Genomic DNA, 22,691 nt, shown 5'->3' with positions numbered 1-22,691 from the left:
TGCTATCTCTCCGGTCCCAGATTTTATCACTCTTTTTATGTTTTGACCCCCTTCATCTATAATTTCTTCCAAATTCCATTTTACACGTTCCTATCTATTTTCTGTATGAACTTGATTTTTTGTTTGTTTTTAGGTTTTATATATGAGATGGTTGATAGATTTTCTTTCTGGCTTACTTCTAAGCTTAATGCCTTGGAGATACATCCATATTGTTGGCAATGAGCTGGTGCTTCTTTGGTTACTCAATGAGATTGTAGATTCATATACTATATTTTCTTTACTAATTTATCCTTTAAAGGACACAGACTGCTTTTGTATTTTAGCTATTAGTAAAAGGCCAAAGATAGATTTGTAAGAAACAAATGCTTTACCTTCATCTACTGTTTATAGGAGCAAAATTAATTGACTTTTGTAGTGTTAAGTGATAGGATGAGTGCAAAAAGGAAAAGAAAGGCTTTTACTTTCTCAACGTAAAATGAATATTAACAAACCAGTTAAAATTCTTTTCAGTGACTAATAATGTAACTTGACATTGGGATATTTGTCTGAGATATCTAAATAATCAAACTTTTTTTAATATTCTATAAGGTTTGTTGATGTCTGCCATCACTGTCATCATTCTAGTATTATATTTTGTAATCGATACATTCTGGGTACAAAAGAGACAATGGCTTGCTGAATGTACGCCGATTTATATCCAATATTTTGTCAAGTTCTTCATTATTGGCGTAACAGTTTTAGTGGTCGCGGTACCAGAAGGGCTCCCACTTGCGGTCACTATCTCTCTGGCTTATTCTGTCAAGGTAAGTCGAGAATAATTGCATAGGTGCCCTTTTTCCAAGCTCTGGAAGCAAAGTTCTTTACATTTACATTGTACTCTTTATAAGTAATGTTGTTGATCTTCCGCCTGATCTCCCTCCTCTTTTTCAGTTAAGATTTCTTTGAATTCTTGGGGCTGGAACAATAGTATAGTGGTAAGGTATTTGCCTTGTACATGGTCGATCCCAGGACAGACCTTGGTTCGATCCTCAGCATTCCATATGGTGCCCCAAGCCAGGAGCGATTTCTGAGCTCCTGGAGTAACCCCTGAGCATTTTTTTGGGTGTGGCACCCCAAAAAAAAAATTTGCTTTGAATTTTTGGCCAATAGAGGATGCAGTAGGTAGCCCTGACACCACACTAAGCCCTGAGCCCACTCTCATTAGGCAGTTAAGAGCTTGGTGTTCATCCTGAACTTAGTTCTAGCTGCTCACACTACTTCCTTTGGCTCATTTTAAAGTCATAGCAAGGATGCGCAAGGCCCTGCTTTCTATCCCCATGTACCCATGGTCAGGCCTTTAGATAACAAGCACTTAAATATCTAAAAACAGCATTCAGAGCCCATTATTCCTCTGTGTTAAAAAAAAAAAGAAAAGAAAAGAAAGTGGCTGGAGAGGTGGCACTAGAGTTAAAGCGCCTGCCTTGCAAGCGCTAGCCTAGGACAGACCACGGTTCCATCCCCCAGCATCCCATATGATCCCCCCCCCCAATGCCAGGGGCGATTTCTGAATGCATAGCCCTAAGTAACCCCTGAGTATCAAATGGTTGTGGCCCAAAATAAAAATAAAAACAAAAACAACAACTTAAACAGCAAAACTCATACAGAGTAAAGTCCAAACTGCTTCTTGTGTTCTGCAGGACCCTACCCACCATGACACTTGGCATCCAGTGTCCATTTTTGACCTTGTTCTCCCTTTGCTCCAGCACCATCTGTTAGCCACATGCAGGGCCAGCACCCTACCCACTATACAAACCTCTGCCGCCACATACAAGAACTTTTTTATATCCTACTAATATAGGAACTTAATATTTGAATATAGTATTTTCTTAATAAATAGTATATGTTCTTACACTGTTCTATGTATCTCAAGTCTTAGAATATTTATTTTTATAGCTTTTATCATCTAAAAGTTATAATCCTAAAAGCTGCTGGATATTCTTGCATCTATATTCGTTGATTAGATTGCTACTCACTGATAGTATAAATGCAAAACTACAGAAAACCAATATTCTCTTTAGCTTGCATGAATGGGTCTAATAGACTAAAATTCTTCCAGTATTAAAGTCATGCTTTTTTATTGTGTATCTATAAATAACTGGAAATTAAATTTGTGATTTTCAAACATATTCATTACTTTAATGTAGTAAGTCGATTGTTTTATATGGAGCCTAACTAAATTTCTTTTTGTCACTGTAGAAAATGATGAAAGATAATAACTTAGTAAGGCATCTGGATGCTTGTGAAACCATGGGAAATGCAACAGCTATTTGTTCAGATAAAACAGGAACATTGACCATGAATAGAATGACAGTAGTTCAAGCTTACATAAATGAAAAGCATTATAAAAAGGTTCCTGAACCAGAAGCTATTCCACCAAATATTTTGTCCTATCTTGTAACAGGAATTTCTGTGAATTGTGCATATACATCAAAAATACTGGTAAGGTTTCTTTAACAGGTTATGCAAAGTAATTAAATTTTGAATTTATAATAGCTAACTGCCTTATCTTTTGTATAAAAAAGACTAAATTGTGCTACTAATAGACATACATACACATTAAGGTTCTTTTGACGTATATTTTACTTCTATATTTTGAATTTTCTGTGTTAAGAAAAAAATTCAAGTTGAGTGTTGAAGCCATAAAAGTAGTTAAGAGTTTTTAAATTCTCTTAAGTTTGACTTGTGAGGACCAACCAGGCCACTTGACTATTGCAGGTCAACTTGTAATTTTCTGGGAAAGCTCTTAAAGCCAGATTCCCATTGCAACAATTTTGCTTGATGCTCTGTTGGCTTCTTAGTACATCTGCCTTCCAGAAACTAACAGTACACTTATCTAGACTTGAGCTACTTTTGTGTATAGTATTTTTTTTAATTTGCAAGGTTTTTTATATAGATATATACCTGAAGCTTAAAATTGTTTGCCTTGATTATGTGCTGCTTATTTATGAGTGACTGAATAAAATTAATATAAAGAGTGATTTAGTGAAAATGTATGAATTGGACCATTGGACTGGAAAGTTAGAGGATCTTGGTTCTAGATCTAGTTTTTGCTTTTTATTAGCTGCAAGTCTGAGCTTTGTTTTCTTCGATACTTAAAGAAATACGGTCACAACTGGGTCTGTTCTGATGATTACATAAGGTATTTGTGAAGCTACCTTAAAGGAAATAAAACTATATTTAGTGCAGTAGATTCTTTTAGCACATATTAATTAAGCCATCAAAATGATAGGCTTAATTTTGAATTATTCCATTATGAAAATAGGAAAAGGAAAGGAAATTAACTGTATAGATTGCATTGCCCTGTGAGAAACTAACTTTAACTTTATATGTCTTATCTCCTTTCATTCTTGGAGCATCAGTTCTCCTGTTTTCCAGACGCTTTAGCCAAGAGCTCCAGCAGTTGGAGAACTTGCCAAAAGTTCACATAGCCAGTAACTAGAAGGGCTGAGACATGGGTATATGTCTTTCTTGCTCCAGAAGTTCTTTTTCTTTCCCTCTTTTAAAATAACGTATAGGTAGAAGATTTTATTTACATATATTTATATATAATAATGTTTTAGATTGTATAACTATTTTACATTATAAATTAAAGTTATAAACTAAAGAACCAAGATAATACCAGCTTTATACTGTTTTTTTCTTCTAGCCACCAGAGAAAGAGGGTGGATTGCCTCGTCATGTGGGTAATAAAACTGAATGTGCCTTGTTGGGACTTCTTTTGGACTTGAAGAGGGACTATCAGGATGTCAGGAATGAAATCCCAGAAGAAGCACTGTACAAGGTCTACACCTTCAATTCTGTCAGGAAGTCCATGAGTACTGTTCTGAAAAATTCTGATGGAAGTTTTCGCATTTTCAGCAAGGGTGCATCGGAGATCATTCTGAAAAAGTGAGAGTGAAATATTTAGGCAATACATTACTATCAGTTGCTTTTTGGAATGTCTGCCTGTTTATCATTGCTGCTATTTTCCTTTGAACTTTGAGCTTTTGAGAGGACCTCAGCTTTGAGAACATTTTAATGAAATACAAATATTTTCCCATAGTATACTGTAGTTTTTTTTTTTTTACTTCAAATTCCTTTACTATTGATTTGGTGCAGGAAAATTATCTACAATCTGGAAGATTTAGTAAAATAGATCTTGATATTTATCTTTAGACATGTCAGTGTTACATAGGATCATGAATTAGAAAAACCTCCTAGCTAAGTATACATTGTATTGTTTTTTTATTTCTTTTTCAGCACTGTTTTGTTAACAGGAAATTTAAAGTGGAATGGATGAAATACAGATTTTTTTTTTAATTTATGCTGTTACAACATCAGATTTAAATATTTCCTTGTTGTTTTGAGTGGTCATATTTCTTTTTTACTGTCATTACACAGCCAATAGCTTTAATTTTTTCATTACTTGTTTGAATCTGTATAATTTTCATCATAGTTTTTTGTTATCTTGTGCATTAGAATTCTTTTGATTTCTTTGATTTGCATAGAGAAGAAAACTGTAAGCACTTCCATAAAACTTAAAAACCATTAGAACTTCCTTGAAATTATTAAATTCTAAAATACTTTTTATCTTGATATGTGATTTATCATCCACATACATAAAGGAAGTCTTAGTCTAATGGACTTAGCCACAGCCTCTTCACTGATAGCAAAGGCAGCATGTGACAAGTAGGTGCAAAGTTTGAAGTTGAGAGATAGTAGTATCAAGGTATTTTGCATTCAAAGTAGATTTGAGTCTGGAGTAAGAAATCTACATAAAGGAAGATAACCTCCAATGACATTTATTAGAACTATCAAACCATTTGAGGAAAGTAATCTTATTTCAGCTAAGTTGTGAGGAACTTTTGTAAACATTGTTCTGAAACTAGCTGTGGGATATTAGGCATGATTTTTCTTTAGCTTCCATTTTCCTTCATTGAAAAAGAACTGGTGGTCACTAGTAGTCACAGACTAATGTGGTAGTGAAATGAAATAAAGCAGCTGAAGCCTGACAGTATGGGTGTGTTGTTTCTATATATCTGCCTGCCTATGTGTAGACACATACAGAGAATGTGTTCATGGAAAATACATATAGTGTGAAAAAACAACTAGTGTGATACTTAAGATTGTGTTATAGAGGCTTTTAAATAGTGGTCTGAACAATAAGCTTCATAATTCAGTTGGTTTTTTTTTTTAATCAGGTATTAGAATGTTGAAAACTGAGAACTAAAGATAATTACTATACCAAGGAACTAGACAAGATTGGGAGTCAAAAGTGAACTAATGAAAGAATATTATAAGTCCTATAGTTGAGAAAGAGAGTCCAAAGAAAGCAGTGATGGGGCAATCGAAGATAAATAATATAGGAAGGGAAATATAGCAAGTAAAATTGGGATTCAGCTGCCAGAAGCAGAAGGCATTACCCTGAGCAGAGAAAGGCAGTGGGAAAAAAGAAAATGACTTTAAGGAAAAATGACCAGTGTCACATTTACTACATAATTCTTTTTGACAAAGAATCCTTTCTTTTTGACAAATAAACTGCACTATCTCGCATTATTTTAACAGTAGTGTTATTTCCCCCCATGATGATTAAAAACCGTGTAGGCAATGAAACATTTCAGGTAAGTGGTAGGCTTAATTTGAGCTTTTACTTTAAAAGAAGGACAGTTTTGTTTCATGTTAGTTAAAATGAATGTTTATGTGCCAAAATAGAAAGGTGTATTGGGCCGGAGAGATAGCATGGAGGTAAGGCATTTGCCTTTCATGCAGGAGGTCATCGGTTCGAATCCCAACATCCCATATGGTCCCCCGTGCCTGCCAGAAGCAATTTCTGAGGCTGGAGCCAGGAATAACGCCTGAGCACTGCCGGGTGTGACCCAAAAACCACAACAACAACAAAAAAGTTGTATTAGTTTTTTCCTCTGTTATTTGTGATTTCTTCGTTAAAATTAAAAGTGCTGTTATTTCCAATGTGAACTTACCCATGAGAACCAGAAAGATTAAAACATGTCTTTTTTAAAAGAGGAAGTTTAAAAGTGAGCTTAACTTATGTATATTAAAAAAGGCATGATATTATCGAGAATTCTCTCACTCCCAGGTATCAGATCCCAAGACTGAAAATTGTGTCGTCCATTATGTTTGTGGAGCATTGATGTTTTTGATTTAACATTTCTTTGTAGATGTTTCAAAATTTTGAGTGCTAACGGTGAAGCCAAAGTATTCCGGCCTAGGGACAGAGATGACATTGTGAAAACCGTGATTGAGCCCATGGCATCAGAAGGCTTGCGAACGATCTGTCTTGCGTTTCGCGATTTCCCAGCAGGAGAACCAGAACCAGAGTGGGACAATGAAAACGACATCGTCACTGGCCTTACCTGCATTGCTGTTGTGGGGATTGAAGACCCGGTGAGACCAGAGGTAGGTGGTAGAATGTTCTGTTTACTGCATGTGCACAATCTAGTCTCAAGGCTCTAGACATTAACTTGAATACATTTCCTAGTAAATTTCTAATGTTTGTGATTAAATTTGCCCCTCCCTACAGAATCTAAATGAAATAATATGTGCAGTTGTTAATGAAGCATCTTCTCATTTGGAATAACAGCACTGTTCCTTGAACAAGATGGGTTTTCACTTGATGTTTATATTTATAGTAAATTAATGAGAAGTTTCCCTTCAGTTATTTGCTTTCAGCCTCTACTCTCAGACTGTTCACTAGAACTACTTAGGGAAGAGCAGAAGATAGTTTCTTTGGCAAAGGGATCTTCGGAAGTAGAGGCACAGAAACAAAGGTTGTTCAAGTTAAAGAGGAGAAACACTATATATAAACCTGGAACACTGTTCAGAATCTGACTTGTAATAACCTTTCATAAGCTCAAAAAGGACTTTGTGGCTTCCAGTATTATAACTGGAGAATCATGTGTTTTTAATGAAGTGTTTTGAAAGGGCATATTCAAAAAAGAACACCATTGTCAAATGTACCAGGTGTTTTTCAGGAGGAACAGTAAAACCATGGATACCAAGTAAGCCATTGGTGATAGCTCAGCAGCCTGCATAAAAGAGAAGGGGGCTATAGTTAGGGTGCACAGGACTTCTCAGTCTTGTAAAGTCAGGGAGGTGAGATGGGTGCTCCTTACACTTCTGTGTAGGTAGGTTTAGAACTTAACCTCCTTAAGCTGAGGGGAACTGGGATTGGCATAACAATGTTGATGAATGTCACCGACAGTTGGTAGTAATGAAAAGTTTTTGAACATGCTATGACTGATAGTTCATTCAAAATCCATCACAAATTAAGTCCCAGGTGTTTTCAACTCACTTGTCCATATTGAATGGGAGAGGAGTGGGGTACAAAAAGTCATCCTGAAAAGGGAAAATTCAAAGAAGCCCTGTTTAGAAAGCAAGTGTACTCTCTCCTTTGGGCCCAAATTCTGAAGAACTGTGGATTCTCTTCTCACAGGGAGGTACAAAAAGGTGTAGATTACAAGTTATTAGCATATAAGAGACAAAAGGGCATAAGGAAAATGGGAGTGGGGGAATGGGTGGTTGATAGCCAAACAGTGCAAGACAAAAACATAAGGAAACAAACCAAAAATTGCCTAATAGTTATCAAGAGAAAAACACATTCAAAGGCCTGTGGGTGGAGGCAGGAGACAGCAAAGTAGATAGGGCCCTTGCCTAGCTCTTATCTGACTGTGGCTTTGGTTCCAGTTCCCAGTCACACCAGCACCTCTGAGCAGTGCTGCCAGCCCCCAAGCTCTGTTGAGGTGGCTCAAGTATCCAGGTATCATCGAGTCCTTGGACACTTGCATTGAAACACTTAGCTAAAACTTACTTCTGGGACCCCCAACCAACCTCCCAAGGACACTGGAAAACCAAAAAAATAAAAGTAAATATCAGGTTTTTGGGTAATAAGACAATTGAAATAGAATAACAATTTAAATAGAATGAAAATGGGGTTTTACTGGGACTGATAGAAGAAATTTGGGGAAAATAATTCAGAATATATTGAATATCTATACAAATTAATGTTATCATTTATAAAACTGTGAGATATATATTTAATAGAATATGTTCAATGAAAAATTCCATCTTATATATATTAGATGCATATATATGGTAAAATTATACCATATATATATATATATAATTTTACCCTCTGGAGATAGTAATTTTGTTTCATATTAGAAATTACCTGACATTTTTTTTTCCATGTAAACCAGGTACCAGATGCAATAAAGAAATGTCAGAGGGCTGGAATTACTGTGCGGATGGTTACCGGTGATAATATTAACACTGCTCGTGCTATTGCTACCAAATGTGGCATTTTACATCCTGGGGAAGATTTCCTTTGTCTGGAAGGGAAAGATTTCAATAGAAGAATTCGAAATGAAAAGGGAGAGGTGAGGGTGTTATCGCTTAAACTGATCTGGTTTTTAGTATATTAGGAATTTCATTTTGAACAAGTAAATGTGGGGTAATGTACTACGTGCTATTCACTATACCTGAAAAAATGTAGCTGCACCCCCAATAAGCAGAACACAGTGGAGCATTCTAGAAAACAAAGGCCTAAGTGATAAAGCAAAATGTTTCTGCTGGGAGTGAGCAAATTGTCTTTTTTCATAATTAGACTCAGAATTACTAATAGATGAAAGAGTAAAAGGAGATAGATAGTTGGTGGGGACCATATTTTAGCAGATCTCACACTTAACGTTTTCGTGCTAAATTAAGAAATTCTACAACTCGGGGCTGGAGAATATGGTCCACATGCTGGAGGCCTATTTTTTGATCGTCTACACTACACCAACACTTCCTAGTCTTCCTCAGAACATTGTCTAAGTAGCCCAAAAAGCAAACTGAATAAAGGATGGGGGAGCAAGGAAAGGAAAGAAGGAAGGAAGTAGGGAGGAAGAAAAGGGAGAGCTTTTAACTGCTCAGAAAGTCCTGGTGGAACCAAACAACAGTGAGTTTGAGGAGCTTTCTAAGATTTTGGTTTCTAAGCCTTGCTCCCAAGGCCTGTAGTGTCATCCAAGCATTTTCATTTCTAACCAGTTACCTGGTCATTTTGCTGTTATTTTGAGAACCCCTGATATGTATACAAGATCATTTCTCATTATGAAACTAAAGTTGGGACCTATTTTCACTTTGACAAAATTCTGTAGATCGAGCAAGAACGAATAGACAAGATTTGGCCCAAGCTCCGAGTCCTCGCAAGATCCTCTCCAACAGACAAACACACACTGGTGAAAGGTTAGTACATCTCTATTACTCCTGCTTCTGGATCTAGAACTGTGTTCTGTGTCCTAAAATACTCATCGGTATTTAATGTTAGGTCCAATCATTGATGCTTGTTCAAGAAGTTTTAAGTATTTATTTCCTATAGCTAACCTTGGGTTTTATATTCAATTTCAGAGTTACAGAAGATATTGCTCTTCATGCAGACTTAGTTGCTGGTTCTGATCCTTGCTCTTTATACAAGACTTTCTTTTTTTCTCTGTTTTATTATTTTCTAACCTGAGTATAAAATTTGTTAAGAGTCTCCTGTGGGGTCACTTTATTAATTACAGGTCATATTTGCACAACACAAATATTTACCTTTCGTTATAGGAATAATCGACAGCACAGTCTCAGAGCAGCGCCAGGTTGTCGCTGTCACTGGAGATGGAACAAATGATGGTCCTGCACTCAAGAAAGCTGATGTTGGCTTTGCAATGGTAGGTGATTTGCCGGTGTTTAGTTTGTTGGGTTGTTTACTAAATTGCCATGGTGAGTGGGAGTGGGATTGAAGATGTAGCTGAGTGGCGGAGAGCACATGACTTGCATATGTGAGGCTCTGGGCTGGATCCCCAGTGCCATGTGGTCCCTGAGCACTGCCACGTGGGGCACCTTCTGGAATCATCAATACCAATAAGTTCTAAGATCAGACTGATGCATAAAGTTATAACCGAATCCCCTTTACTCCTGTCCCATATTATTTCACATCTGTTTTTCTCTCCCCCTCCACTATATTTATTTCTTTCCTTCTCACTAGAAGGCCAAGAATGTAGAACAATAATTTTATTTAAATTAAAAATATAATTGAGAATCTTCTGTTCAACTGAAAACAATTTCAGAGTAATTGAATAGACATGATCTTTTTAATTGGGACAAAATCATTTTCCCCAACTCAGTTTAGGTTTGGGTCATTAAATTTTCAGAATTTTATTATTTTCTTAAGTTACAGATACAATATTCATATGAGTTGTCTACTGTAAAGTCAGTAGAATTACATATAACACCTGATTGAAATTTAAGTACTTAATTTTAATTCAATAACATTTTGTTTTTGGAAAACATACCCATAATTAAAACTCAATTCCATGGGTCAGAGATAGCATGGCGGTAGGGCATTTGCCTTGCATACAGCAAAACCAGGACGGACCTAGGTTCAATTCCTGACACTCCATATGGTCCCCTGAGCTTGCCAGGAGCGATTTCGGAGCACAGAGCTAAGAGTAACCCCTGAGCACCGCTGGATGTAGCCCCAAAACCAAAATAAATAATTAAAACTCAATTCCAAACATTTATGAAAACAGAAACTTTTATATTGCTTTTTTGTTTTGTTTTGTTTGGGGGGGGGGATTTTGCTTGGCTTTTGGGTCACACCTGGCAGCACCCAGGGGCCATTCCTGGCTCTCTGCTCAGAAATCGCTCCTGGCAGGCTCAGGGGACCATATGGGATGCCAGAATTCGAACCACCAACCTTCTGCATGAAAGGCAAACGCCTTACCTCCATACTATCTCTCCGGCCCCTTATATTGCTTTTTTATTGCAAAATATTTCAAACTGATTGGAGGATATTTTGTGTGCAATGTAATATAAATTTGAATTTTCATAGCCATTGTAGGCAACAGTTTGTTTTTAAGGAATGACTATTCCCTTTGGGAAAATTGTGATAATAGGGTCTGTGCCTCATCTTTATAAAACATGAGGGAATACCTTTGCATTCAGAAACAGTCTTTCTCTGAATATTTCAGACAATAGATTATCATTTGTGTCCATGTTATTTGCATAATTTATCCCCCTCATAATCTGGTGTTAAAATAAAAGGTGTGAAGAATATTATGTAGTAATACTGTGGACAGAGCATTTCAGCAGAGGTGAGAAAGATAAGGAAAGAATATCCTGTGGCTACTGTTAATCCACTGAACCCATCCTTCCCTGTCCCTCCTTCCCCATTCCAGACCCTGTAGCTAGATTGACAGCTGCACTGGTGTGAACTTCTGAAGACCTGGGAGGACTAGTTCAGGGATAATGAAAAAGAATCAAGCATGAGCTTTAGCTATAAACAACAGAGCCTTTTATGCTTGAGTCTTTAGGTGGTTACTTACTGCTCCTTTTATCTAGACAGCTGAGCAGAAAGACATTTATGTAAAGTGCTTTTCTCATTCATTGTTGAAGTGCTCCAGTGGCTGTGATGGGATCAAACCTAGGGCCTCACACATCTGGCATGCAGGGCTCTGATTTGAACCTGTTGCATTTTGGTAAATTTTAAAATGTACCCCCAACACACAAAATTCTCCCAAAACTAAGTGTCAGACAGATACCAAGCAAGGGCTTTAAATATATGTGTGTGTATCTATATATAAAGTAAATAAATATGCAAATTCTAGGGCCATATACATTGTTCAGCCTTGTATGTACCTCAACGGGGTTTGTTCCCCAGCACTACAAAATGGCTCCCCAAGTCAGCTAGAGTTATCCCTGAGTTTTAAGCCCTTAACACTGCCTAGTGTTGCACCAAAACAAACAACACCCCCAAAAAACACAGACTATAGTATGGTACAGAAATACAGCTTCTAGTAGGTTTTTGACTAGTAAGCCTTGAAACCCTCATTGTGCACTTTGTGGCGGGGGGAGTTTGGTTTTGGGGCCACACCTGGTGATGCTCAGGGGTTACTCTTGGCTATGCGCTCAGAAGTTGCTCCTGGCTTAGGGGACCATATGGGACACTGGGGAATCAAACCACAGTCCGTCCGCAAGGCAGACACCTTATGACCTGCACCACTGCTCTAGCCCCTGTGTACTTTTTTTTTTAAAGGCCATACATCAGAAATTGAGATTTACTTTTAACCTACAGAAAGGGAGTAGGTGCTTAGTGATTTGGGCTTTAAGGATATCTTTCTACAGTGTGAATTTACTTTGTATATTTGTTGTCTTTTTAACGTATCTTTTCTTTTTTTGGATGGGAGGTCACACCTGGCAGCGCTCAGGGGTTACTCCTGGCTATCCACTCCTGGCAGGTTTGGAGGACCAGATGGGATGCTGGGATTCGAACCATCGTCCTTCTGCATGCAAGGCAAACACCCTACCTCCAAGCTATCTGGCCCCTTTAACTTATATCTTAAAACTGAAAAATAGAAGTATTTGTCTCAAAACTTTGAAAGCTGAAAAACTCGAGCTGGAGCAATAGTATAGTTGATAGGGCACTTGCCTTGCATGTGGCTGACCAGGTTCACTTCCTGGCATGGTCCCCTAATCACTGTCAGGAGTAACCGCCAAGATTTACAGGATGTGATACCAGAACAGAACAAAAAAATAACCAAAAACCTTAAAACTCAGGAAATTTCTATGGATGGTTTCCTTTAAAGCTTTCTATTTTTAAGTGTTGCATATGGCTGGCCCTGATTCAGTTTACATTATATATGGTCCCCCAAGTCCATCAATAGTAAGCCCTGAGCATCACCAGGTGTGGCTCCAGAACAAAATCATTTGTTACTAAACTATCTTTAATGCAAGAATAGTAATACTCATGAATATACATGAAAAGTGTGGTAGTGATTATGCAGTGAGATAACAGACCATACAAGCACTTTGGTTTGTCTGCTTAACTACATTCAGAAACATTCATACAGTAATGAATTTACATAATGAGTTCTCAGAATATCATGCCATCAACTGATTAATGAGTGTACTTTTTAAATGTTGAAGGATTTTACACAAGGGAGTGTGATGAAATTTACACTTGTAAAATACAAGAAATGATTAGATGCAGGAAAATGTGTTGGGCTTAAAATGCTTTAAATGTATTGAACATTCAAGGAGTTAGGGATGAAATTTTGTGATTTCATTTTTTTCCTTCAATCTTTTAGGGCTGATTTAAATATTATAGCAATAGCATTAAAAACTAACATTTAAACTCAAGTAGTGATGTGAGTCTTATGCCCTGTGCACATCAGTCTATTTAGCTCACTCTTTGACTAATGGAAACCAACTATTTTGGTTATTCGTTTTATTGGCTGTTTGCCTTCTTATCTCTACATGATTATAAAGTGAATTTTTGGGGGGTTGGGGGGACTTGGTTTGTGTTTGAGCCACACCCAGCAATGCTCAGAGCTTACTCCTGACACTGTTCAGGATCACTCCTTGTGGTGCTCAGGTAACCACATGGGATGCCAGGGATTGAACCTGGGTTCGCTGCTTGCAAAGCAAGCACCCCATCTACTGGACTATCTGTCACTCTATCCCAAGCAATTTTTTATTAAAAAATAACAGTGATGGGCCTGAGCAATAGCACAGCTTAGGACAGACTGGATTCAATCTCCGGCGTCCCCGATGGACCTCAAGCCAGGACTGAAAGCCAGGAGTGAGCACAAGGTAGCCAGGATTACGTAACTCCTGAGCATTACCAGGTATGGCCCAAACCTCCCCCCCAAAAAATTTAAAAAATAAAAAATAACAGTGATGATGAAGCACTTATTACTGGTTTGTCATGACGGAGACAAAGGATTTAATGCTTTCACAGCATGAATACTTTGCCGGGTTATTCAGGAGTATTTTTTTTTTAATTTTTATTTTGACGAAAGTGGATTACAAATATAGCCTCTAGAACCCCTCCCATTTTTTGCTTGTTTGATTTTTGCCCCATTCCATTTTATTTTTTTCCTTTCTTTCAAACAGAACCACATAATTTGAACCATCTTTTTCGCCTCACAAACTGAGGGGGAAATATTGGAGGGTACCAAGAGTAGACAGTCATATGAACATAAAAACAAACACCAAATCCAAAGCCAACGACAAGAATCAACACCCAATCTACAACATGCTAGACACAGAGGGGACCACTTATATTAGGAAGGGGGGGGGAGACGAGATATGTGGGATGCATGCTGGGAACAGGGGTGGAGGGAGGACAATATTGGAGGCCCTGATTCAATATCACTATGTACCTTAAAAATGACTATGAAAGATTTGTATTCAGGAGTATTTTGTCCCACCCTCCTATCCATGTCCTTCTCTGTTATTTGCTTCATTTTTCTATGTGCTAAGAATAGTACATCACAAAACCCTTCCTTCAGTATTTCTGAGATATTTGGCTAGCTCACCATTTTGACCTTCTTAGAGAGGCCTCTCTTGGGTTTCCTGACGTGCTTTCGTCTAACAGCTGCTACACTATCAAACCTTTTTTTTTCCCTACAGACCTGAGGGTTTCCTTCCCTTCTCTGAAATTACATTTGCTGTTTCCTGTATTCCTTATCATCTGCTCAGCATTCTCATACAGAAGAGCCAGCTCCTCCAATAAATGCCAGGGTTTTTTATGGGTATTTTAAGAGTTGTACTGTTTTAAGAGTTGTGGAAATCCCCACTTCACCTTTACCCTTGATTTTTAGTCTTAGCATAAAATTCTAGTTACAGATCACTTTCACTCAGAACTTGAATTAATTCCTTCATTGAAGTTACATTCTATTTTGCATTTTGGGCCAATGAAGGACTTTTTTCTAATCATGTAGAGAGGTAGTAAGTCCTATCTTTTGCTTGGAGTTTATCTGAAATACTGAGTATTTGTCTCAGCAGAAACTGTTTTACTATGAAAACTTTTAGTCCTATAGTTGAGTGACATTTTCTTAAATTAGTCATAGTTCTTCGCTATTTTCTCTTTCTAGAATCCCTATCCTTATTTGGAACTTTTATTTGTCATACTCTGACATTTGCTTTACTTTTTAGAAATAGTTCTTCCACTTCTGGATGGGGTTGAGAGGGGTTGAGAAGCTGGAGCCTTGAACACATTAGTGGTGTAGAGGACCAGTAAAGGTGTGTATGTACATATGTGTTATAGGGACATACACAGTACATATACAGGACATACACAGTTAAGGGCCAACAATACCAGAAACATCAGATCTAAACTGCAACCACATTTAAAGATGAGTCTGACAAGGATGCAGGCTAAGGAGTAGGAAGAACCAGGGGAGTAGGGGCACTCCTGATGGGATCCATGCTGAAACATTCTATTCCTAAAACTTGGTCAGGAATAACTGTCAATCACATCTCAGTGCCTTATTAGGTAGTTTAACATCTTAAAAAGAAATAGTTCAACTTGTCTTATTGCTCATTTCTGTTCTGTACTTAATTTCCAGGAGTAAAGTTTGTGTTTGTTATAATCTATTCTTTCATTGATGTACCATTTTAAGAAGCTGAGTTACTGTTTTTGGTGGTTTTTTTTCTCTCTCTGTAATGTATATACTCCCATTTGTGGCTTAGTTTTCATCCTACAGTTGAGTACTTTCTTCCGATGTTAGACTCATTCTATTTTTTTATATATATGCAAAATCTTTATTTAAGCACCATGATTACAAGCATGATTGTAGTTGGATTTCAGTGATAAAAAGAACACACACACCCTTCACCAGTTCAACATTCCCACAACCAATGTCCCCCCCCATCCTTCCCCATCCCAGCCTGTATTCTAGACAGGCATTCTACTTCTTTCATCATTGAGATTGTCATGATAGTTGTTTGTGTCAGGGGTCCTCAAACTTTTTAAACAGGGGGCCAGTTCACTGTCCCTCAGACCATTGGTGGGTCTGACTATAATAAAAACAAAACTTATGAACGAATTCTTATGCACACTGCATATATCTTATTTTGCAATGAAGAAACAAAATAGATACAAATACAATATGTGGCCCACCAGCCATAGTTTGAGGACCACTCGATTGCCATAACTGCACTCATCACTCTTTGTGGTGAGCTTTATGTTGTGGGCCAGTCCTTCGACCCTTATCTCTATTGTCTCTGGGCATTAATACAATAATATCTTTAATTTTTCTTAAAACCTACAGATGAGTAAGACTATTATGTGTTTATCTCTTTCCCTCTGACTTATTTTACTCAGCATAATAGATTCCATGTACATTCGTGTATAGGAAAATTTCATTACTTTATCTCTCCTGACTGCTGCATAATATTCCATTGTGTATATATATACCACAGTTTCTTTAGCCATTCATCTGTTGAAGGGCATCTTGGTTGTTTCCAGAGTCTGGCTATTGTAAATAGCACTACAATGAATATTGGTATGAGAAAGGGATTTTTGAATTGTATTTTTGTGTTCCTAGGGTATATCCCTAGGAATGGTGTAGCTAGGTCATATGGAGCTCAATTTCCAGGGTTTTTTTGGGGTTTTTTGTTTGTTTTTTGTTTGTTTTTTTTTTTTGTTTTGGTTTTTGGGCCACACCCGGCGGTGCTCAGGGGTTACTCCTGGCTGTCTGCTCAGGAATAGCTCCTGGCAGGCACGGGGGACCATATGGGACACCGGGATTCGAACCAACCACCTTTGGTCCTGGATCTGCTGCTTGCAAGGCAAACGCCGCTGTGCTATCTCTCCAGGCCCCAATTTCCAGTTTTTTGAAAAATCTCTATATTGTTTTCTATAAAGGCTGGACTAGACTGCATTCCCACCAGCAGTGAATAAGAGTTCCCTTTTTCCACATCCCCACCAACCTTGATTGTTCTTGTTTTTTGCGATGTATGCTAGTCTCTATGGCGTAAGATGGTATCTCATTGTTGTTTTAATTTGCATCTTACTGATGAATAGTGATTTGGAGCATTTTTTCCTGTGTCATTTGGCCATTTGTATTTATTTTTTGAGGAAGTACCTGTTCATTTTTTCTTCCCATTTTTTGATGGAGTTAGATGTTTTTTTCTTGTTAAGTTCTGTCAGTACCTTGTATGTCTTAAATATTAGCCCCTTATCTGATGGGTATTGGGTGAATAGTTTCTCCCATTCTCCGGTTGGCTTTTGTATCCTAGTCACTATTTCCTTTGAGGTGCAGAAGTTTCTCAGCTTAATATATTCCCATCTGAGACTAGAGAGATAGCGTGGAGGTAAGGCATTTGCCTTGCATGCAGAAGGACGGCGGTTCAAATCCCGGCATCCCATATGGTCCCCTGAGCCTGTCAGGAGTGATTTCTGAATGTAGAGCCAGGAGTAACCTCTGAGCACTGCCAGGTGTGACCCAAAAACCATATATATATATATTCCCTTCTGTTTATATCTGCTTCTGCTTGGTTGGAGAGTACTGTTTCCTCCTTGAAAATGCCTTTAGTCTCAATGTCACAGAGTGTTTTACCTATGTGTTGTTCTATATACATTATGCTTTCAGGCCTGATATCAAGGTCTTTAATCCACCTGGATTATTCCTTTATGCATGGTGTTAGATGGGGGTGAGTTCTTTTTTGCAAGTGGCTAACCAGTTGTGCCAACAGCACTTGTTGAAGAGACTTTCCATGCTCCAATTTGGATTTCTTGTCCCTTTATCAAATATTAATTGATTGCATGTCTAGGGATCATTCTCTGAATACTCAAGCCTATTCCACTGATCTGAGGATCTGTCTTTATTCTAATACTATGCTGTTTTAATAACTATTGCTTAGTAATAAAATTTAAAATTGGGGAAAGTACTGTTTCCCATATTCCTTTTCCCAAGTATTGCTTTAGCTATTCATGGATGTTGAATGTTCCAAATGAATTTCAGGAGTGTTTGATCTACTTTTTTGAAGAATGTCTTGGGTATCTTTAGAGTGATTGCAATTAAATTTGTGCAAAGCTTTGGGGAGTATTGCCATTTTAATGATATTGATCCTGCCAATCCATGAGGAGGGTATGTGTATCCATTTCCTTGTGTTCTCTCTTATTTCTTGAAGGGAGGTTTGTTTTTTGTGTTGGGGGGGGTGTTTTGGGGTTTTTTCTTTTTTGGGGGGGAGTAGGTCAAACCTGGCAGCTCTCAGGGGTTACTACTCCTGGCTCGAGGCTTAGAAATCGCTTCTGGCAGGCTTGGGGTACCATATGAGATGCCGGGATTCGAACCACCATCCTTCTGCATGCAAGGCAAACACCCTACCTCCATGCTATCTCTCCTGGCCCCTGAAGCAAGGTCTTTTAGTTTTCTTTGTATAGGCTTTTCACCTCTTAAGTTAAGTTGACTTCAAGATATTTTAGTTTGTGTGGCACTAGTGGGATTTTTTTTCATCCATTTATTCTCTATCATAATAGGTATATAAAAAGGCCATTGTTTTTGTGTGTTAGTTTTGTAGGCTGCCACTTTGCTATTGTTTTTTGTTTTGTTTTGCTATCTATTGTTTCTAGAAGCTTTTTTTTTTTTTTTTTGGTTTTTGGGCCACACCTGGCATTGCTCAGGGGTTACTCCTGGCTGTCTGCTCAGAAATAGCTCCTGGCAGGCACGGGGGACCATATGGGACACCGGGATTCGAACCAACCACCTTTGGTCCTGGACCGGCTGCTCGCAAGGCAAACGCCGCTGTGCTATCTCTCCGGGCCCTGTTTCTAGAAGCTTTTTGATAGTCTTTAGGGTTTTCTAAATATAGTATCATATCATCTGCATACAGTGAGAGCTTAACTTCTTTCTTATCTACATGGATGCCGTTGTTATATTTTTCTTGCCTAATCAGTATAGCAAGTACTTTCAGTACTATGTTGAATAGGAGTGGTAAGAGAGGGGCAGGGTAGGGTGCTCTTGTACCAGATTTTAGAGGAATGGCTTCTAGTTTATTTCCATTGAGAATAATATTTACCACTGGCTTGTGATAGATGGCCTTGACTATACTGAGAAAAATTCCTTTCATTCCCAACCTGATGAGAGTTTTTATCAAGAATAAGTATTGGACCTTATCAAATGCTTTCTCTTGCATCTATTGATATGATCATATGATTTTTTTTTTGTTTTTTTTTTGTTTGTTTTTGGTTTTTGGGTCACACCAGGAGTGCTCAGGGGTTACTCCTGGCTGTGCTCAGAAATCGCCCCTGGCAGGCTTGGGAGACTATATGGGATGCCGGGATTCAAACCATCATCTGTCTGCATGTATATATAAATGCCCTACCATATGTGATGCCAGGGATTGAGTCCAGTTTGGCCATGCACTGTACTATCTGTTGGGTATAGTCTTGACTGGTCTCTGCATATTTACCTGTGTCAAATTGGGAAATTACAGTCTTAGATATCTCGGTAGGGTTTGTCCAAAAGTACCTCAATAAAATTATTCCTTTTATTTCTTCAATGAAACGTCATTTTGTTTTTTTTTTTTTTTGGTTTTTGGGCCACACCCGGTAACACTCAGGGGTTACTCCTGGCTATGTGCTCAGAAGTTGCTCCTGGCTTGGGGGACCATATGGGACACTGGGGGATCGAACCGCGGTCCGTCCAAGGCTAGCGCAGGCAAGGCAGGTACCTTACCTTTAGCGCCACCGCCCGGCCCTTGAAACGTCATTTTGCATTGTTTGTAGGACTTTTCTCTTGAATTGTCAGAAAAGAATCTTTAGATAAGCTTGAAGACCCTCCAGAATAATACAGACCTCCTGTACCCTAAGCACAGTTAACTTTTAACCAGTTTTCTTTAATAAAGTCCTTTTAGAAGCCACTATGTTTGGACACTTTTAAAGTAGATTTTCTCATTCATACCCTCTGTAATAGTAAAAGAGATAATCTTCCAGATTAGAGACAACTGATTGCCCAGGCTGTAGAAGAAATTCTGGGCATCTAATTACATGTGCTTTTTTACTGTGAACACACAGAACAGTGCCTTATTCATAAGGCATAAGACCCTTGCTGAGTTGATTATCACAGAATAGTGAACTGATATGTTATTGTGGGGCAAGAAATAAGATAACTGGCACACTTGCCACCTGTCTTTCTCATAGTATTCTGAAGGTTGATTTTGTCTGAACTTTGTACAGAATAGTCATAGATAATTTGTTCTTTTCATTCTAGCTTCTATTTTTGTTGTTGTGTTTTTGATGCTGTTTTAAATTACTATTTATAGTGGTGCTTCATTTCTCTTGATCCACGCCATCCTGTATTCAATGGGCATTGTTCTTTTTACTTGTTTAGTAACTTTATTTGGTTTTTGTTGTTATTGCCTTTTTTGTTTGTTGGTTTTGATTTTGGTTTTGGTTTTGGTTTTTGGTCCACACCCGGTGATGCTCCAGTTATTCCTGGCTCTGCACTTAGAAATCACTCCTGGCAGACTCAGGGGACCATATGGGATGCCAGGGATCAAACTCAGGTCTGTCCCAGGTCTGCCGTGTGCAAGGCAAAAACCCTACCCCTGTACTATCACTCAGGTATTTGTTTAGTGTTACTATGTTCTAGATACTTGTTTAGTCTCTTTCACACACTTCTAAGAAAGTCGCCTTTTTTATTCACACCTTTTCCCTAACTTCAAGTACTGTCTGCTGCTGCCAAGTCTTGATCCTCCCATAGGAAAAAGCTTTCATCTTTGCTTTCCCTAGTGTTAGTTTAGGATTCTCCATTCTAGGGTCAGTTTAAGTTTTTACTATTTGATAATACTTGTAGGTAACTGTGATTTTCATTCTAAGTTCACACAATAAAGTGAGTCACACTAAATTTTGTTTTTTTTAGTAATAAAATAGTTATAGAAATAGTTAAAAAAAAATAGTAAGAAATAGCACTCTGAGGACTATCAACTAGAGGCAGCAGAAGAGCACGGCAACTTCGCTTCGCGGCCGCACACTTTCTAACCAATGAACCCCCACCACAACATGCAGGAAAAACCACACTACAAGTGTGACAATGGGGAAACCTCGCAGGCAAACACCATCCACAGAGAAAGAAGACGAAAGCTCGGATGACCTAATAAATTCCAACCACCTGATTAACCTCTCAGATAAGGAGTTTAGAATAGAAATATGGAAGATGTTTGTAGAACTCAAAAAAAGCATAGATCGATCTGAACAGAACACAAAGACAGAAATCAGAAAACTCCAGATCTGAAAAACACGGTTGCTCAACTGAAAACCTCAATGGATAGCCTCGTAACAGGGTATCAGCAGCTGAGGAGAGAATCGGAGTACTGTAAGATGTGATGCAGAAAAAATCAACACAACAAAAGAAATTGGAAAAGAACCTTAAGACAAACGAACAGGCAATGGAAAAAGTACTCAAGGCATGCGAACAGATAAAAATAGAAGTCTTTGATAAACTCAACAGAAACAACTAAGAATCATTGGAGTCCCAGAAACCCAGGAAGGAGATCTCCAGGAAGAATAACTGTCAAAGACATCATCAAAGAGATACTCCCAGAATTAAAGACTACATGCAATCAAATCCTGCATGCCCGAAGAGTACCAGCTAAAAGAGACCCAAAGAAAAACACCCCAAGACACATCCTCCTTACAATGACAAATCCCATAGATAGAGATAGAATACTGAAAGCAGCAAGATCAGAAAGGGAAATTACATTCAAAGGAGGATCCCTAAGACTTACAGCAGACATGTCACAAGAAACTCTCAAGGCCAGAAGACAGTGGTGGGATATTGTGACAAGACTGAATGAAATGAATGCCCTCACCGAGAATACTGCACCCAGCCCAACTCATGTTCAGGTCTGAAGGAAGAATACATAGCTTCATGGATAAACAACAGCTCAGAAACTTCACAGATGATAAACCAGCCTTAAAGGAAAAAAAAAAGGTCTACTCTAAGACAAGAGAGACCAACAAACTTATCTACAAAAATGACATTAAATCCTATGACAATCACCTCCCTCAATGTCAGTGCACTAAATTCACCAATTAAAAGACACAGAGTGGCAAAATGGGTCAAAAAAGATTAATCCAACCTTCTGCTGCCTACAAGAAACACATCTGAATAGTCAGGACAAACAGACTCAAAATCAAAGGCTGGAGGAAAATCATCCAAGCAAACAACACCCTCAAAAAAGCTGGGGTGGGGGCTGGGAAGGTGGCGCTAGAAGTAAGGTGTCTGCCTTGCAAGTGCTAGCATAGGACGGACCGCGGTTCGATCCCCGGCGTCCCATATGGTCCCCCCCAAGCCAGGGGCGATTTCTGAGCACATATCCAGGAGTAACCCCTGAGCCTCAAATGGGTGTGGCCCAAAAACAAACAAACAAACAAAAAAGCTGGGGTGGCCATATTAATATCTGATGGCACCAACTTTATACTCAGAAAAGTGGTAAGGGACAAAGATGGACACTATGTACTAATCAAGGGATATGTGCAACAGGAAGAAATCGGACTATTAAACATATATGCACCCAATGAGAGACCAGCAAATTATCTAATACAATTACTGACAAATCCGAAAGAAGACATCAATAATAACACAATAATTGTGGGAGACCTCAACGCGGCCCTGTCAACACTTGATAGGTCAACCAGACTAAAACCCAACAAAAACATATTAGCCCTGAAAAGAGTTATGGAAGAAAGAGGACAAGTCGATATGTATAGGACACTCCATCCCAAAAAACCTGGATACACATTCTTTTCCAATGTACATGGGTCATTCTCCAGGATAGACTACATGCTGACACATAGAACATACCTCCATAAAATCAAGAGGATAGAAATCTTGCAGGCTACC

At 38.3% G+C, this 22,691-nt stretch overlaps 1 protein-coding gene across 3 annotated transcripts in view; it reads left to right on the top strand.

Moving 5' to 3' along the window:
- Positions 1 to 22,691, top strand: part of ATP2B1 (ATPase plasma membrane Ca2+ transporting 1) — a 131,159-nt gene that overhangs the window by 89,082 nt on the left and 19,386 nt on the right. For all 3 annotated transcript variants that reach the window (XM_049783720.1, XM_049783722.1, XM_049783721.1), the window contains exons 9-15: positions 589 to 803; positions 2,236 to 2,478; positions 3,686 to 3,927; positions 6,198 to 6,435; positions 8,235 to 8,414; positions 9,174 to 9,261; positions 9,619 to 9,725. In XM_049783720.1, the coding sequence (XP_049639677.1) occupies positions 589 to 803; positions 2,236 to 2,478; positions 3,686 to 3,927; positions 6,198 to 6,435; positions 8,235 to 8,414; positions 9,174 to 9,261; positions 9,619 to 9,725 (1,313 nt within the window). The remainder of the gene's footprint in view (positions 1 to 588; positions 804 to 2,235; positions 2,479 to 3,685; positions 3,928 to 6,197; positions 6,436 to 8,234; positions 8,415 to 9,173; positions 9,262 to 9,618; positions 9,726 to 22,691) is intronic.

The sequence above is a fragment of the Suncus etruscus genome, chromosome 11 (genome assembly GCF_024139225.1).
Source record: "Suncus etruscus isolate mSunEtr1 chromosome 11, mSunEtr1.pri.cur, whole genome shotgun sequence".
In the NCBI taxonomy this organism is placed as follows: domain Eukaryota; kingdom Metazoa; phylum Chordata; class Mammalia; order Eulipotyphla; family Soricidae; genus Suncus; species Suncus etruscus.
This window is presented reverse-complemented; position numbering and strand designations above follow the sequence as displayed.